At 39.6% G+C, this 16,691-nt stretch overlaps 4 protein-coding genes and 1 non-coding gene across 6 annotated transcripts; 1 reads left to right on the top strand and 4 right to left on the bottom strand.

The window, feature by feature from the left end:
- Positions 1-28: 28 nt before the first annotated feature.
- On the top strand, positions 29-958 carry LOC106328498. The gene is given in 5 exon segments (XM_013766953.1): positions 29-83; positions 358-536; positions 538-562; positions 662-717; positions 830-958. Coding segments are annotated over 5 exon segments (444 nt in total).
- A 402-nt stretch (positions 959-1,360) lies between these two features.
- LOC106315365 (gamma-glutamyltranspeptidase 1-like) lies at positions 1,361-4,348 on the bottom strand. Its single transcript, XM_013753097.1, has 6 exons — positions 3,758-4,348; positions 2,679-3,194; positions 2,303-2,538; positions 1,943-2,213; positions 1,714-1,851; positions 1,361-1,606 (listed from the first exon to the last, which is right to left on the bottom strand). The coding sequence occupies exons 1-6, from the start codon at positions 4,079-4,081 to the stop codon at positions 1,373-1,375; spliced, it is 1,719 nt and encodes a 572-aa protein (XP_013608551.1). The 5' UTR covers positions 4,082-4,348; the 3' UTR covers positions 1,361-1,372.
- Positions 4,349-4,937: 589 nt separating this feature from the next.
- LOC106323148 (pentatricopeptide repeat-containing protein At4g39620, chloroplastic) lies at positions 4,938-7,346 on the bottom strand. The gene is made up of 2 exons (XM_013761312.1): positions 6,952-7,346; positions 4,938-6,355 (listed from the first exon to the last, which is right to left on the bottom strand). Exons 1-2 carry the CDS (start codon positions 7,291-7,293, stop codon positions 5,246-5,248), a joined length of 1,452 nt encoding a protein of 483 aa, XP_013616766.1. The 5' UTR covers positions 7,294-7,346; the 3' UTR covers positions 4,938-5,245.
- A 115-nt stretch (positions 7,347-7,461) lies between these two features.
- On the bottom strand, positions 7,462-7,533 carry TRNAW-CCA. The gene has a single exon. It is a non-coding gene; the product is annotated as a tRNA-Trp (tRNA).
- Positions 7,534-10,036: 2,503 nt separating this feature from the next.
- LOC106304470 (coatomer subunit alpha-2-like) lies at positions 10,037-14,861 on the bottom strand. 2 transcript variants are annotated; one of them, XM_013740886.1, is made up of 4 exons: positions 14,643-14,861; positions 14,295-14,509; positions 13,433-13,927; positions 10,037-13,297 (listed from the first exon to the last, which is right to left on the bottom strand). In XM_013740886.1, exons 2-4 carry the CDS (start codon positions 14,500-14,502, stop codon positions 10,335-10,337), a joined length of 3,666 nt encoding a protein of 1,221 aa, XP_013596340.1. In that variant the 5' UTR covers positions 14,503-14,509; positions 14,643-14,861; the 3' UTR covers positions 10,037-10,334. The 2 variants fall into 2 exon arrangements, with proteins under 2 accessions (XP_013596340.1, XP_013596333.1); XM_013740879.1 differs by having other exon boundaries at positions 14,665-14,861.
- Positions 14,862-16,691: the final 1,830 nt, after the last annotated feature.

Raw genomic sequence — 16,691 nt, 5'->3', positions numbered from 1 at the left:
ATAGGGAACAAAATGGCCTTTTAACGAAATGTTATTCGACGACTCTAATATTAATGGGCTCATAAGCCTTATTCTAATCGAGGGTAGAACCGTTATTTCGTAGTGTCTGCCAAGCATTTGTTTAATTTCATTTGAACCTACTAATCTCCCCCGCTCATTTAATAATGTCTGTGTCGTCTATTCAAATTCCAATTTTGGGGTCTTTCTTCTCTTTCCCCCGCTCGAAAACAAGGACGAGAGCGACAAAGAGATTCGGAGAGAAGAGAAGAAACATGACGAAGAAGGTACCAATCGTTAATCAAATTTGTAGAATTTATGATTTTTGAGATGAACTTTGGATCTGATGATATTGTGTAGCTGAAAGACGTATTGCTGCGATTAAGGCAATCCGTGATATTGAGATTGAACAGAGCTTAACTGCACAGAGGTTACTCTGCTCATATTTCACTGAGGAACAGTTAGAGACACCTGTGTTGGACTTCTTCAAAGAGAACCTTCCTGATGTCTCTATCGAAGTCGAAGATAATGGGGAGATTTGAGTTCAAGTGGAATCACAATACTGGTGATTCATCTCTTGGTGGCTACCCTTAAAAATGAATCTTGTACTGTTCTGCCTTTCAAGCTCTAATTTTCTATGCCCCCCCCCCCCCTGGTTTTGTAGGTCTTTCAGCCGAGAACCGAATGCTTGCAAGCCATGATGCTCTTCAGGCCTCTGAGGTATATGTATTCATGATTGTATTCTTGTTTTATACTCTTGTTAAAAAACTGAGATCTCATTAGTTTGGTTCGTTGGAGTGTTTTAGAATAATGACACTGGTGAACTTTGCAGGTAATTGGAGGGCAAAGACTTCATTTTGGGATGACAGCACCAAAGACTCGGAGGCAACCAAAACCTGGAGAGATGATGCTCTCTGTGCATGGCACTCCTTTGGGGGTCTATGAAGAAAATCTAAACTAATCACAGATACAAAACAAAAATTCATGTATCTTTTTTTCATAGACATCACCCGAGATGTTACGCCACAAAGAAATATTCTTAAGGAAGAAATACTCTTAAGGTAGATCCAATCGTATTGTCATTTTTTTCATGGTAGACCACAAAGTTTGAATGATCGGGTTTATATATGATTTAGCTATGAATGAAATGAATTAACTTATATGTAGCTCCCATGTCACAAACCCGACTAACGTACATGAGCATTAAGGTTGGTCGTTTAATGGAACCTCTAATTCCAATATTCCCCATATTAAGAAGATCGTAGAAATATATATATCTGGATCAACATTATTGCAAAAAGAAAAAAAAACAATAAAAAATTTTATTTATCCATTCGTCAATAAATTAACAATGGCAGCAAAACTAAATACAATCTCAATATCCAGATGGGAACCCTCCTTTCCTTGGATCACTAACTGCCACAAGCTTACTCATTCCACCAGCATTTCCTTCTGATTCTTGAACTATGAACTGAACAATCGTCGCTCCGGTCATTGGCGTTAGAACATGACCTTTTTTTTCCAACACAACTCTTGTCTCTTTAGGTATCTCGAAATGATCACCGAACACTGTCGTCAAATTCTCAAACGAAACTTTATTTGGTGTCAGCTGCACAATGGAATTACAAAAAAAAAACATTTTTTAAGTTATAGACAAAGAACAAGAAAGATTATTCTTGGGGTATAAGAAAAAAAAAAGAGAGAGAAGCAAATGACCTGATGGTAGATTCTTGGAGCCAAAACAGAAGAAAGAGGATCCATGTTGAGGAAAAAATGATTCAAGAAAACTTCTGTTGTGCCGGCGATGATGTTCGCTCCACCGCTAGCACCGACCACAGCTTTCACTTTACCGTCCTACGTAAACAAAGCGCATGAAAACCCATTGTTTGGAGCCTAGCTAAGAATTTCGTGTAACACAAGTAACAAGTGTTTTTTTATTCTAAACCTTGAGTACAATGGTGGGTGACATTGAGGACAATGGTCGTTTCACGGGTCTGATGAAGCTAGCCGGTGCTGGAGGCGGCACATTTAGGTCACCGCTGGACTTTGCTGGGATTGTGAAATCATCCATTTGGTTGTTTAGAACGATTCCAGTGCTAGGAGATAGCATCACTGCCCCAAAGTAACCATTTACTGTACTAGTCATCGAAACAGCGTTCCTCTCGCTATCTATGATCGAGAAATGGCATGTTCCATGATGGTCGATTTGATTCCACCTATGAATTGGAAAAATGAATATTATTAATATAAATCAAGAAACAAAGAAGAAACCAGCGAGCGGGTTTAAGATACGAAAAAGCCTTACATGCCGCCATAATATTTTGGATCAAAGGTTTTGTCATCGTTTATCTTCGTCTTCAAGTCTTTTGCAAATTGTGGAGACAGCATATCTGAAACAACCTTAGTAACATCTACAAAATTTGGATCAGCAAGGTTCATCCTAACCGCGAAAGCGTGTTTCAGAGCTTCGATTAGTCTATGAACACCGAGAGAGCCCGAAACACCTGATGGAATCCCGTATTGAGAAAGAATGTTCAAAACCTGCACCACAAGTAACCAATGTTCAAGTTGCTAAGAAAGATTGTTTTATTTAGGCCCAATCTACCGGCTATGCAGATTTTTAAAAAAAAAACCCTGGTTTGATAAAAATGTGGAAAAATTCACAATAAAATGAGACTTACAAGCATCATTGCAGCGCCACCCGATGAAGGAGGAGGCATACCGAGTAGTTCGTATCCAAGAATGTTTGCAGACAACGGTTTGGTAACCTTAACTCTATAACTTTGCAGATCTTTCAAAGTTATTATCCCACCAGATTTACGAATATCGCTCGCTAGGTTAACACCCACCGCGCCATTGTAAAACGCTTTTGGACCATTCTCAGCTATTTGCTTGAGTGTAAAAGCCAATTTTCTGTTATGGATAATGGTCCCTGGTTTCTTGAGCTGTCCATTAGAAACATATAGCTCAGAGAGACCTTTGTCTGCCAAGACATCTACTCTTGTGGCGTTCATCTGCATGTAGAGATACTTTGAAATTCTGAATCCTTCTGCGAGTTTCTCTGCAGGAGTCACTAACTGCTTCCATGGGAGCTTTCCGTGTTGTTTCCAAGCTGTGAAAAGACCCGCGACTTCCCCTGGAACGCCTGCTGATAAGGCTCCTTTCTTCTTTAGATCAGGATTGCTTCCATACATATCCTACATCACAAGAAAACAACCACAAAATGTCTATGCTTCAAAAACGTCAATGAAAATCTAACCTTAATATGTATGTATGTGTCCAAAATGAGTATGTGAAGAAACAACAAGCAACCATATTGCATTATTCAATATAATAACCAAGATTGTCTGGGGGGTTCATAAACGTTAGTAAAACGTTATCTAAGTTCAAAAGAGCGTCTACTGGCATATTTTAATTAGAGGAAAGAAATGTTAAGAAACGCTATATTACATTCGTACATTTTATACATCAAAAGACACTATTTAAGCTAAAATTGGCGTTCAAAACGCTTATTTAAGAGGAAGAGAGATTTTAAGAAACGCTATTGAAGCCTCCTCCATTCAAAACAATTGTTTATTAGAAAAAAATGTTTCAGGAAACTTTTAGGCTGAAAATCACATTAAAGACGTATTTAAAAAGAAAGATGTTACAAAACGCTATTTGAGCTGCAAAGCGCGTTCAAAATAATAATAACAAGAGGCTATCACCCACATTAATGTTCTACACCAAGAGCAAAGCAAAGGCTGTCTATGACTATTACCTCAGTGGCACGTAGAGGAGCTGTTTCTCTAGAATCATAAGCAATAGCCTCCCCGCCAGCTATCTTAACCACTGTAAACGCTCCACCTCCTATACCGCTAGAGGCTGGACTCACAACGCCCAAACAGAGAGCAGCGGCCACAGACGCATCAATAGCGTTTCCTCCTTGTCGAAGAACACTCATCCCGATCCCAGAACACCGTCCATCGTCAGTTGCAACCGCACCACGAGGCTTAACAATACTTTGCGGTCTTTTCTGAGCCGCAGCGTTTTGCAGAAAAGCGACTAGAGAAAGAGCGATCAACGCTGTCCGAACCAGCGACATTGCTTCGATTGATACAAGAATCAAATCAAACCAGAGATTTCTCACAAATGATCTTCAACGTTGAAATGATGCAAGTTTCCTCGTGTAAGAATATAAATTCAAAGAATAGTTCGAGTTGTTCAGAAATTGAAAATTTAAATTAGCCGTCACGCGTATGCATCATAATGCAGGGCCATCTAATAGCTCAAACCCCAACAAAGACTTGATCTTCATAATGTGTTGACCAACAAAATGAAGCTTAAAAAACGCAGGCCATCTAATAGCATGAGCAACCCTAGCGGTCGAACTCCAAAAATAAAATAAGAAACTAAGAATTTTTTGAAAATAAATTTATATTTTATGGTCTAAAACGTTTAAAAAATTAGATAATACTAAATTTAGAGCTAGTATATAAATAGAGCTATAAACTTTTAATATATTCTATTAAATCGTTAAATATATAGTTGAAAGGCTATCCAGCACATTTTCAGATTCTAATAGCAGCATTATTGCAGGATGTAAAACATTTTCTTAGACAAAAAGATGTGTGTGGGTTCCACCAATATTTTAAAAATGGTTACAGAAGACGTGAATTGAGGACCGCTTTAAATTGGTTTTGTGCACTGTTTGCGAACCCCACCGACACATGGTGACCCGCAATTGGTGCGATTTTAATTTTTTTTTTTTTTTAAATCAGATAAAACAAACAAAAAATAAAAAATTAGAAACACAAAGAGGGGTTCACGGATAATCTTGCTCTAATAGTCTGCGACGTGTGATAGTGTACCCTTGCATGTATCTAGTCTATTGGAATTCCTATAACGAGATATATGTTGTTTTCCTTTTCAGCTTGCTATGGTAATTTTAATCTCTGAAATAACACACAACAACTGTTTTTCTTTTTTATATGAAGCTTTTTAGTTACAATTTACCAAATTGCTTGCAAGACTATAGTGAACAGTTCCTTCTTCTCTTAGATCTTCCCATTTTTATATGTTCTTGAACTGAAGATAATATTGGCTGCTGCTATTCTTAACTAATATTTTCTTGATTCAGCTCTGGAATCTTTATCATGTCTACTCCACTCAAGTTCTCCAAACACTTTCTTTCTGCCGTTTCCTTTTCCAGTCTGAAATGTCATGTTCCAAACATGCTTGTTCTTCAATCATATGAAATAATGTTAGACTAGTCTAAACCAGGTGGCCTGCTCGAGCCAGTTGATTTCCTTTTGACAGAATCGGAACCAGGTAGTCTCGACCCGAAAGCTTCAAGGGCTTCCAAGAAGAATCTCTTGTTAGGCACAATCCCATCTTTCTCCATTTTCTTCATCAGCATCTGCACATGCTCCTTCATATCTGCCTTAGTGTACGCCTTGTACAGAAGCTTATACGTTGATGCATCCGGGTGAACTCTAAACCCACTTGCGTTGTGGAAAAGCTTATCTGCTTCCATGTGAAGAACATTAAGACAGTAAACTTCAAGCATGGCATTGAGTGTTGAAGCCTTCAACACCCTCTCCGACTCAACAACCTCCTCGAATACTTCCCTCGCTCTGGAAACACAACCACAGTAACCGTACATGATGATCATACACTCATACGTGATAAAACTCGGCGCGTAGTTCATATCATTCATCTTCTCGAAAACCCACTCGGCCTTATCTCTCAACCGAGCTTTCCCGTAGTTTATAATCATCGAGTTGAAAGTGGGAAGAGTAGGCTTCTCCTTGGACCTTATCAAACTCTTGAAAGCCTGCTCCATCTTCTCAAACTCTTGCTTCTTACCGTAAGAGTCAATAAGCAGATTGAAAGTGATGATATCCGGCTTGCACTCGTTGCTCCTCATGCGAGTAAGCACAGACTCCATCTCCTTGATCATCCCGTTTTTCCCATACGCATCCATCACACCGTTGAAGGTGTAGACGTCTGGAGAAACCGCACTCATGTCCAAGTCTTTGAACAGAGCGTTGACTTGGTCTACTTTACCAGACTGAGCAAAAGCCCTCAAGAGGATGTTGTAAGTCACGACGTTGGGTTGACAACGCTCCATGCCTTTCATTTTGTCGAAGTAACCAAGGACTTTCTCCAAAGCTTTTGCCTTGTCCCGCGTGTGGAGATGAGCTGTTATGAGAGCGTTGTAAACAGAAGCATCGGGACGACAACCACTGTTCTTCATCTCGGAGAAGAGCCACATTGCCATTCGTGTTTGGCCCTTCTTCCCCATTACGGATATCAGTTTCGAGTATACTCCGTTATCTGCTATATACCAGCGCTGTTTCTGCATCCACCTGAACACCTACAGAAGAAACACAGTTAGTATTAACAAAACGGTTGCTACGCTCTGATGAATGCACTAACACTCAAATGAATCTACAACTGAGCTAAAAAAGGTTTAAAGTCTAATCCTTTTATAAGACCCAGAAGCTAAAACATTTGCACAGCTCACCATAGAACCGTCTGGTCATTGAGCACAAAAACAGCCGATGAATCTACCATTGAGCTAAGAAAAGGACAAAAGTTTAATCCTTTTACAAGACCCAGAAGCTGAAACTCAATAAAACGGTTGCTTTGATGAAGGCACTAACACACCTCATTACGGAACCGTCTTCTCATTGAACACAAAAACAGAATGAATCTACCATTGAGCTAAGAAAAGGTTTAAAGTCTAATCCTTTTACAAGACCAGTAAGCTGAAACTCAAAGATAACGCAAACCCAGAATCTAAAAAACTCAAACTTTAGGCACTAACACTCAAATGAATCTACAATTGAGCTAAGACAAAAGTATAAAGTATGATCCTTTTACAAGACCAGTAAGCTGAAACTCAAAGATAACGCAAACCCAGAATCTAAAACACTCGAATTCATTCGAGGAAGAGGTAAAGAAAAAAACCTCGAGGCATTGGAGCCACTTGTCGCTCTTCCCAAGCTCCTCAAAGAGCAAGAAGCAATGCTCGCATCTTACGACCTTCACGTACTTGTCAAGGGTCTTAACAAGTGGCTCCCTGTCACTGATCCTCGACATCAGGTTCCGCACGAGGACTCTGTTCTCCCTCTCCGCGATCTCTCTCTCAGCGAGTTTCCTCTTCGAAGAAATCGCGCCGCAGGTTATCCTGGCGGAGCTGGGTTTCGGCGAGAAGCGAAGACATTTGTGGTTTGTGTTTGGGGAGAACGATGAGATGAAATTGGATAATCTCAGCGACGAAGGAGATGTCAGTAAGTAGTCTACCGCCATTTTCGGGTAGTGAGAGAGTTTGTTTTCTTTCTGGTCCTTTAGTGTAGGATAAGTTTTTTAAAGATGACAGAGAAAAAATGAGGGCATGTTCAGAAAAGCCAGAGACAATGGGGGTGGGGTTTGTAAATAAGAAAAAGAAAAAAATAAGGATCAATTTTTCGGGATTTTTGAACCCGACGTCAATCGAACACGCAACCTTCTGATCTGGAGTCAGACGCGCTACCATTGCGCCACGGATCCTGATGAAATGTTTGCTTCATGACTATTTTCAATCTGTAACCAAGCTTTCAAACGTGAAAAAATTGACAAACAACTAAAAGTCTCCTCAAAAAAATTGTTATTAAGATTTAACCCCTTTTTCTTTTCACCTTGCAACCACCATTCAAATCCCCTGAATACGTTTTCTTAAAAAAGAAGAATAACAAAATAAAATTCAAGGATAAGATTGATAGGAGAAAAAGATTAAATTCAAAAAGAGGAGGAAGAGAGCTTTAAAAACAGCCTTGAAATTTCTTCGTAAGAGTTTGGTCATCTTATTATGGTTTAGATTAATTTAACGTGCATGTAAAGGCATGAGAAGGTGGTTGATTTTAGGATGCTTAATAATATTCTTCTCATTTCTCTTGTGATAGTCGCCTCCGAACTTTTGCTTCTTATGTTTTCAGCCTATAATGTCATTTTTGAAGGATTAATAGTCCAAGTTCTCGGCTAAGAGGCTTTATCTGGGAGAAAATTGTCGTGCAACAAGACGATCAAATGATTTATTTATTTATTATTATTTTTTTTTAACAGGAGGTTCAAAGGCGATCCGTAATCCGCACGTGGTTTCCGTTTGCCCAAAGGGCCCGTAATCCGCACGTGGTTTCCGATTGTCAACCATCTAATCCCCCTGGCCCGGAACCAGCCGGCACTAATACCCATTACCCAAGGACCCGACACCAACGCCGCGTTAACTTTAAACTTGGGGAGGGCGTAAAGCGTTCCGTGGCCACAGGGGGTATCGAACTCGGGTCCGTATCGGTTGTGGTAACTACCTCAAGACCACTAGTCCACCACCCCGTGGTTACGATCAAATGATTATTAAATCGAAATAACAGAAATCTTGAAACATATTTGGAAGCAACCCAAATAATTCGATTACATATAATTTGTTTTTATTTGGAGCAACACTATCATTAATCACGACTCCAGTGAACGCATATACGATTGTCGCTACGTTAGGAACGGGATCAATGTCCTCGTCCTTGACCTGCAGGCCGTGAGCTACTACCTTCTACTTTAGTCTTCATCTCTCTATTCAACTTTTTATTCCAGACTCCTCCTACTTCAGTCTTCATCTCTCTATTCAACTTTTTATTCCAGACTCCTCCTACTTCAGTTCCCAACAAAACAAACCATTAACACACTTGAAAATATTTGAATTTTAAAAGATGACAAAGATGGATCAAGGTATGATAGATCGACATGTATTTCTATATAGCCCTGAGAAAACATGAAAAAGATGATTTAAAATTGTCTCTCTTTTTTTTTTATCAACTCATACTTGCATTTTGATAAAATCGAAATGGTTCAGCACAGTACAACACGGTCCAAACGAGAGTGTGAAGGGCCCAAGTTTAAGCCTAAAGACACATAAGAGTCGCGAAGGACTGACTTTGCAAGGAAATCAACTTTTGAGTTTTAAGATCGCGAAACGAAAGAGAGAGATAGATGCAAACGATTCTGAGAGATTCTTGATATCTGCCACGATACCGAATATCTCCTTGTCCAGATGATCGCTGTTGATGGCTCGAATGAGCGTCTGATAGATGCAAATTATCTCTTATATGCATTTTACATTTTTTTGTGGGGTTTAAAATATATGATAAGTTTGTAGGAAGCCGGACCAGTAAAGCCACCGGAAAATCGAAAATGTCAGCTTCATATTTTTCTTTATATATATATATGTTGTTAAAAAAAACAGAGTTACAGCAAAGTTTTTGTATAGAAAAATGTTTGGGAGACGACTGAAATACTTTCTCATAGCTAAATGCTTACTTGTTTTGGAAGAATCACATGGTAGACGAGCCAAAACAGTGTCTGATGATGCAGAGAACAAGAGGAGAACCAAAGTCACTAGCCAGGCCGTGTACATTTTTGTTTTGTTTTGTTTTCTTCTTTCATGAATCTTGTAACATGAAAAATGGTGTATTTATATAACTATTTTTAGGGAAATTGCTCTTCGGTCAAGTGGAATAAGTCGTTAATTTTTAAACAAGAAAAATATTCATTTTGATTTGATAAACTCATACAGGACATACAATAATATTATTTAATACATGTGTCTGCTTCTACAGACGGATGTAAGATATTCTTCTGACTCATGAATTTCTTGCCAAGGAAAAGTCTTTTCAATATAATATCTCTGATTTGGTACAAAACACGTTGTGTGGAAAACAGGTCTAAGTTAATTCAACTAAGGCCCACTAGAATAAAGCCCAATCATAGGTTGATTTTGTCTCACGCTTAAAGCTCAGGCGGCTAAGGCAAAACGGCCAACTTCTGCCTACCTCAACAGTCCACGGCGGCTCCAATCTAAGAAATGTATCTTCAATAACTTCACTAATCAACTGTTTAGTGATTAATACTAGTGTGACAGTAACCAAGGTCGATTGGTTGGTCATTCAATTAAAGTTTAAGTGAGTTCTATAATCAAATTGTTGAAGATTAGCAGTAATAAAAAGACTCGAAGAGTAATAGAATCTGCAACGAAACATTCATCTTCCGTAAAGTTGAAGTTCTCACTTATGTAAATATAGAAAAAACAAACAAAATGAAATATAGAGCAACAAGTAAAAGTTCTCATGGGTCGTCACTAAGATAAGAAACAACTTAGAAGACTGAAATAGTAATAATAGAACCTGCAATGAAAAGTTCACAGACCAGAATCTTTTTTTAAGTACACAACCACCAAGACCAAAAGCTCAAAACTCTTCTTCCGTATAAAAGGAGAGCATCTTGTACTTACCTTACGTTTGGACAAGATAATGAATATGAACTGGTCAACGAACTTGAGAAGGAGAGCATACCAAACCAGATGCGTCTGCGCCAATGACTGCAAGATCACAGACCCCGCATATGTTTCCTTGCTGGCTTGGAACAAACCTGGCGGTGCAGTATGGACAGGACACGTCTTTCTGACCTCTGTAGATTGGAACATAGGTTGACCCACATATCACGAACGGGTTTCTGAAGTCGTAATTGAGCTCGGTTGTATCAGTCATATTGCGTTCAGCGGCTTGAACAATTTGTCGAGCTGTCTTGGCCTGGCTCTCCATTGGGTTGGTTTCCAGCAATCTTTTGGCGAAGGTATAGGCAGTGGCGAGGTTCTTTGATTTGTAGCAGACGCCCATTGCACTAAACAGGGCGAGTCGTAAGTGAGGTAGTTGGAGGTTGCAGTGAGTGAAGTAAGCAGCGAGCTCCTGCTGCCTCACTGGATCATCTTTCGTCTCTCTTCTCTTAAGCTCCATTTTAAGTCCGAGAACATATTCTTTGACGATAGTGACCAGTTCCTTTACCTCATCGACTTCGCTTCTTGACTCGACCACCACAAGAGGGATGGTGTGGAGGATAGAGAGGAAGAGCCGGAGAGCCTCAGTCAATTTCCCACTTGTTGTAGCTTTATAGCCGGATTTGAGCTTCTCTTCTTGCTGGGAGAAATCATAAACAAGAGATGGTGGGCCACGGACGTTGGGACTAGAAGACTCGCTCCATCCTCGCTCAATGGCAAGTGAAACCACAGGCGATGAAGAAAAAGCACGCAGGTAGCTTTGGCTGCCACTGAACAAATCAATAAACATCGATTTCAAAGGCGCAAAGTTCTTTATACCAAGCTGCCTGTTGAGCAGACGCATTGCAGTGTCGAAGCTTCCTGCTGCAGCTTGCTCAGCTGCAAGGGATGACTTCTGGCTCCAAATATGACTTACGGGCATACCTTGAGTAGGTGTCACGAAGACGGATGAACGTGCGTTAGCAGAGGCCTTAGGAGTGTCAAGCTCTGGTGGGAGGTCTAAGCCCTCAAGTTCCTCCCATCCACCTTCTTCATCATTTTCGTCTTCTCCTCTTTCTGCTTCCTCCAAAATGGCATCGATGTCTCTGTTCTCCATTCCATCAACATCGACCATGTCAAATGCATCCCCCCAGTCACCACCAGCATCTTCTTCTTCTTCTTCATCAACAGCACCTCCCCTGGCTGCACTCTCAAGCCCGCCTTCAAATATTCCCTTCATCACTCTTAGAAGAGGCCAATCACCACCACACATGACAGGAGATGGTGGCATTAGAAGCGATGGAGTTTTCCCTTCAGGCAATGAAGGCACGTTCTCTCCTAGCTCAGTCGCCAGTCTCTCAGCAACGTCCTTTAAACCATGAACCGATGCAGTGATATAAGCGAGAGGTAAATGACCAGCATTCTCAAGTATCTTGACACGCTCTTTAACATCTCCTAGGTAGAGAGCATTGTGGAACTGACCCATTACATTGTTCTTCACTTCCGCAATCTTCATCAACTTGGAAAGCTTGTCCAACTTACCAGTTATGAGATATAGAAAAGATAATCTCTCAAAGTTCTTTGTTTGCTGGTACGCAAATTCAACAATTCCAGCATTACCTTGGCGAAGAGCCTCCACCCCAAGTCTATACCACTGCTCTTTCTCATTTATCTCTGTAGCGGATGCAACAGCGACGCTAATGTTGCCACTTTCAAGAGCCAGGTTGAAACGGACTCTCTCGTCTTCAACAAAATGGAGGGCAACTTCAGGGAATCCTTTCTGCTGCAGGTAAGCAATCATAGCCTGTCCACAGAGCTGGGAGTTCTTTATCATGCTCATGACATGATCATATCTCTTTCTCAGCAGTGCAAGCTTGAAAATGTATTCAGTTGCATTGATGGTGATTGCCCTGTTTTTCCCATCCCGGTCCAAGCAGAAGATCGTATTTCCAGAAACCTTGGTGATGTAGATAGGGACATCCAGGGTTCGGATGATACCACTATCTCCATTAGGAAGACAGTACTTGATATGGTTCAAAGTTGTGTAAATGAAGACACCATTGTCATCCCAAGCTCCACTTTTCACACGTATTGTCTCATGAAGTGTGCACTGGAGGACAAGTTTTTTGCTCGCAATGATGATAGTATGTTTGCTGAGCAAAGCAACACTCTCCATATCATTAGACCATACAACATACCTAACAAACGGTGTCTGAAGCTCACCAAGAACAAGCCTTTGCTGAAGGTCAAATATAACCACTTTATCCTCAGATCTACAGAGCAAATTTCCAGTTCCAGCATAAAAGATAGCATCTGTGGGTATAGGCAGAGAACTCTTTTTAACCACCTCATTCTTGAGATTCTTGACTAGCACCTGGCTGGTGCTTTTCTCAAGAACAGCAAACCGGTTACGGGCAATGAATACCGCAGAACCACCTGTCCCCCTCTTTGCATCTTGCACAACGTCACTTCTGCCAACACTATCTTTCGGTATGATGTACAACTCGTAAGAACCACCATCCAAATCTGAGCAGATCAAAACCGCATTTTCCGTCGGACTGTATGATAGAATCCTTGGACTTTGATTCAAGCTTGGAGTACCAGGACGCCGTATAGGGATAACTTGGGAATCTTTCTGAGTTGAACAATCGTAGTACCTCAAAAATCTATCTTTGGTATAGAACAAAGAATTGCCACTCAAAGCAAATGCAGGACGTTCTCTCTCAAGCTTGAAGACGATCATACCGTTGTCATGCCCCGCTGCCAGTAAATTAATCTCAGGGTGAACTGCAAGAATCCAGAATCGATCATGCTCACGGCGAAAAGTTTGGATTCCAGTTCGCTTGGTAGCATCCCAGACACGAATGCTTTTATCCTCAGAGTTGGATACAATAATGTCCTGTTTTGCATGGAACATAACAGATGAAACATTATTCATGTGGCCTCGCAGTGTATCCACCTCCCAAGCTTTAGTTTCTGCAATAAAATTGAAAAGAACGCGTTAATGACATCAGCTCCACTACTACAGAAATTGCAATTTAGTGTACAAACAATGGTTTTAAACAAAAAAACAGAGAGAGGGAGAGAGAGAGACTTCCGGAATGGAATTACCATTCATACGCCACAGCTTCACTTGGCGGTCATCTGCACCAGAGACGATGAGAGGAAGAGTGGGATGAAAGGAAGCCCAGTTTACTCCTCTATCATGACCTTCGAGGACGTACTTAACAATAGCATCAACACCACCGAAAAGATCAGAGTTCATCTGTGTGAATCGCATGAGGTCATCAGCAGGAGACACTGTCTTCTTCTTAAGAGAACCAATATCCCAGACACGGACAGTCTGATCCAGAGATGCAGAGACGACAAGGTCTTCTTTAGGATGGAAAGAAGCACACATGACATAATGATTGTGGCCAGTAAGCACGGAGATACAAGTCCGAGACTGCCAGTTCCAAATGCGGATAGTCTGATCGTCACTAGCACTCACAATCCAGGGGTTCTCGTGGTGGAATTGGACAGTGCGGATGTAGTCGAGATGGCCGAGAAGAGTGAAAAGGCACCTGTGTGTTTTGTGGTTCCAGACTTTAATCTTGTAATCATCACCTGCAAACACACAATGTTGTCAGTGCCACCAACTGCATATGAGTAACATTAGGATTAAAAAAAAAAAAAATACTCATAATGAAGAATAATCTAATACAGTTGCATTAACAGGTTCTCATTTCTAGAATATGCGCAAAGCACACGCAACATGGGATCTGATTTCAATTAATTAGGTCCAATTATCCAAAATAACATATGTTGAAAAACCAATTTAACTAGAAATAGAGCACACACACTAAGATATATAATAACTCAGCAGATTATATCATATCATGGTTTATATATATGATGAATTTTTTAATAAATACGGACTTGTAGCTCAAAATCTAGAATGTTGAGATTAAAAAAAAAAAAGCAAAGACTATACCTCCGGAGACGAAGAGAGGCTGAGAATTGTGAAAATGAACACCACGAACAGGACCTTCGTGCTCGTCGAATCGATCGATCAAAGTACCCATACGATAATCCCAGAGCTGGATCACACCACTGTGCAAACTGGCGAGGATCCATGGTCGCTTAGGGTGGAAGGTGAGGCCCTTCACTCTGTTACTCTTCGTCTCGAACTTCGTCAACATATTAGCTCTGCACACAAACCAGATCACAGAGAACGAAAGAATAAGCGAGACATTTCACAGAGAACGCAATCCAATTGAAATCGCAAGCAGATCTGAAGGAAACAAGTAGTGAGAGATCCGTCAGAAATCGAGATTCTTACAAGGAGAAATAGGGGGATTCACCTCGGATCGGAGAGAAAAAGCGATCAACCAGAGCTTCACGGTGGAGATCAGTAGCATTACCGGAGAAACGTCGATGCGAGAGTCAGAGAAGACAAATCGATGGTTGAGGAGAAGAGAGTGATTCAGTTTCCGTCGAATAGATCTGCTTCCAATTCTCGTCGCGTCTCGCTTCTTATTTGTAATTAAAATGTACACTTACGTTTTGAGTGTGCAAGGATTGGGACTTTCGGGCCTTATAATATATTATTAGGTTAGGGTGAGTAGATGGGTTTTTGGTGTAACACCTATTGGGTTTCAGATCATTATGTCAGTCGTGATGGGCCATATCTTGTAACTTTATATTTAGTAATAATTAATTAAATCTATATTAAGTGATTGATTACTCTTATGTTATAAAACTCGATAGAGCCAACAAAATTCTGGATAAAATAATAATATTTATTATTATTATTATTATTATTATTATTATTATTTGCTGTGTAATATTTCATAATTCATTTTTAGTTAGCCTAATATATGTTTTCATTAACATGACTCAAATGTATTCTTTTAAATATAGAAAAATACATTAGAGAAAAATTCACTTATACTTTTATAGTTATAATATAAAAAAAATATAAATAGGGTTAGATATTGTTTTTAGAACAAACTAAAACCTTCCCAAAATCTTTTTTTTAAAAATTGATATCTGATAGGCTAAGAGCAGCATTATCGCATGGTTTTAGGAGGGTTTTTACCCAAAAAGTAAGGTGTGAGCCACCGCAAAAAAAAAAAAAAAACAAGTTGCAAAAGTCGCAGGAGAAGAAACGTTTGTTCATGGTTTTTTGTACTGTCTGTGGGTTCCACTGAAACATGGCGGTCAGTGATAGGTTTTTTTTTTTTTTTTTAATCAGACAAAAGAAAAAAAAGATACCCAATTGGGTTTATGGGATAAAGATGCTCTAATATGCCAAACCCAAAAAAAAAGATGCTTTGTGCCAATCAAGAAGAAGTTTACTAAAAAATATGAAACCGAGTTACACATATGAAATGATAATATCGTTGAATAAGTGAAGCTTGTTATCGGAAAAATGCATCTATGATAGCATTACGGTCCCATTGAGTCGACTTAGAATCTTCAGAACCCTTCCATGGACTTATTCGGTATTGACGCGCAGGCCGTGAGGTGCTGGGCTTTACTGCACCTCTGAGATTGTTGACGATCTTTTGATCCCAAACCGCTTCTCCTGTTTCTTTTCCAGCCAAAAAAAATAAAAATCAATACTATGAAAAATAAAACCAATTCAAGAGATGAAAGAAGAGGTTTCCCATAGTAACCATAAACTTACTGGTATTGAGAGCTTCTTTGTCGTATGGTAACCCAGCGATGACGATTGTGTTCAATGATGCAAAGAACAAGAGAATAATCAAAGTTATAAGCCGAATCATGGACATTTTGTTGGTTTTTTTTGTTGCTCTATACTCTTTTAAGTTTGATCACTTTGTAATTTGTATATGTATATATATAATATGTAGAGAACATGCACAAAGGTTAGGTGGGTTACGTAGCTAATTTGGAACGTAGACAAAGATTTTTTTTAATTTAGACACATTAAACGCGTTCATTAGTATATTTTATGTTCATGTTTGACTCTTGAGTTTCTTTTATATTAGCTGAACCGGTCCAACTTCATTTTTTCTCCTTTATAGCATATAATATAAATAATATGACTTCTTGAGAATAAGTTGACTTAGAAACAGACCAAGACCAGAAAACTATATTTTATAACGAAAGGCAACACAAACTTTAATTAGACTATTAGAGTAAACATTATAGAATTTGGCGATTCATCATCCTAAACTAGAAGACCATTACTCACATGCTAACATTTAGCCCATGGGCCAAGGTTTTAATTACTTATCTTGCCGCGCAAGATGAGACACCGTGATATCCGCAGTTCAGTAAACCCTAGAAAGTTATATTTCCTTATATAAAAACTAAGGGGCTGGTATTCAATACAGAATTGAATGGAATTAGAATGAAGGCA

Source organism: Brassica oleracea, chromosome C1, assembly GCF_000695525.1.
Source record: "Brassica oleracea var. oleracea cultivar TO1000 chromosome C1, BOL, whole genome shotgun sequence".
NCBI classification, from domain to species: domain Eukaryota; kingdom Viridiplantae; phylum Streptophyta; class Magnoliopsida; order Brassicales; family Brassicaceae; genus Brassica; species Brassica oleracea.
This window is presented reverse-complemented; position numbering and strand designations above follow the sequence as displayed.

Coding starts and splice junctions, on each gene's coding strand:
- LOC106315365 (XM_013753097.1), bottom strand. CDS start 4,081: ATGTCGCTGGTTCGGACAGCGTTGATCGCTCTTTCTCTAGTCGCTTTT. Junction 2,214..2,302: donor CCAAAATATTATGGCGGCAT/GTAAGGCTTTTT, acceptor TCCAATTCATAG/GTGGAATCAAATCGACCATC. Junction 1,607..1,713: donor CTCCAAGAATCTACCATCAG/GTCATTTGCTTC, acceptor TCCATTGTGCAG/CTGACACCAAATAAAGTTTC.
- LOC106323148 (XM_013761312.1), bottom strand. CDS start 7,293: ATGGCGGTAGACTACTTACTGACATCTCCTTCGTCGCTGAGATTATCC. Junction 6,356..6,951: donor AGTGGCTCCAATGCCTCGAG/GTTTTTTTCTTT, acceptor TTTCTTCTGTAG/GTGTTCAGGTGGATGCAGAA.
- LOC106304470 (XM_013740886.1), bottom strand. CDS start 14,502: ATGTTGACGAAGTTCGAGACGAAGAGTAACAGAGTGAAGGGCCTCACC. Junction 13,928..14,294: donor GCCTCTCTTCGTCTCCGGAG/GTATAGTCTTTG, acceptor GTGTGTTTGCAG/GTGATGATTACAAGATTAAA. Junction 13,298..13,432: donor GAAGCTGTGGCGTATGAATG/GTAATTCCATTC, acceptor ATTTTATTGCAG/AAACTAAAGCTTGGGAGGTG.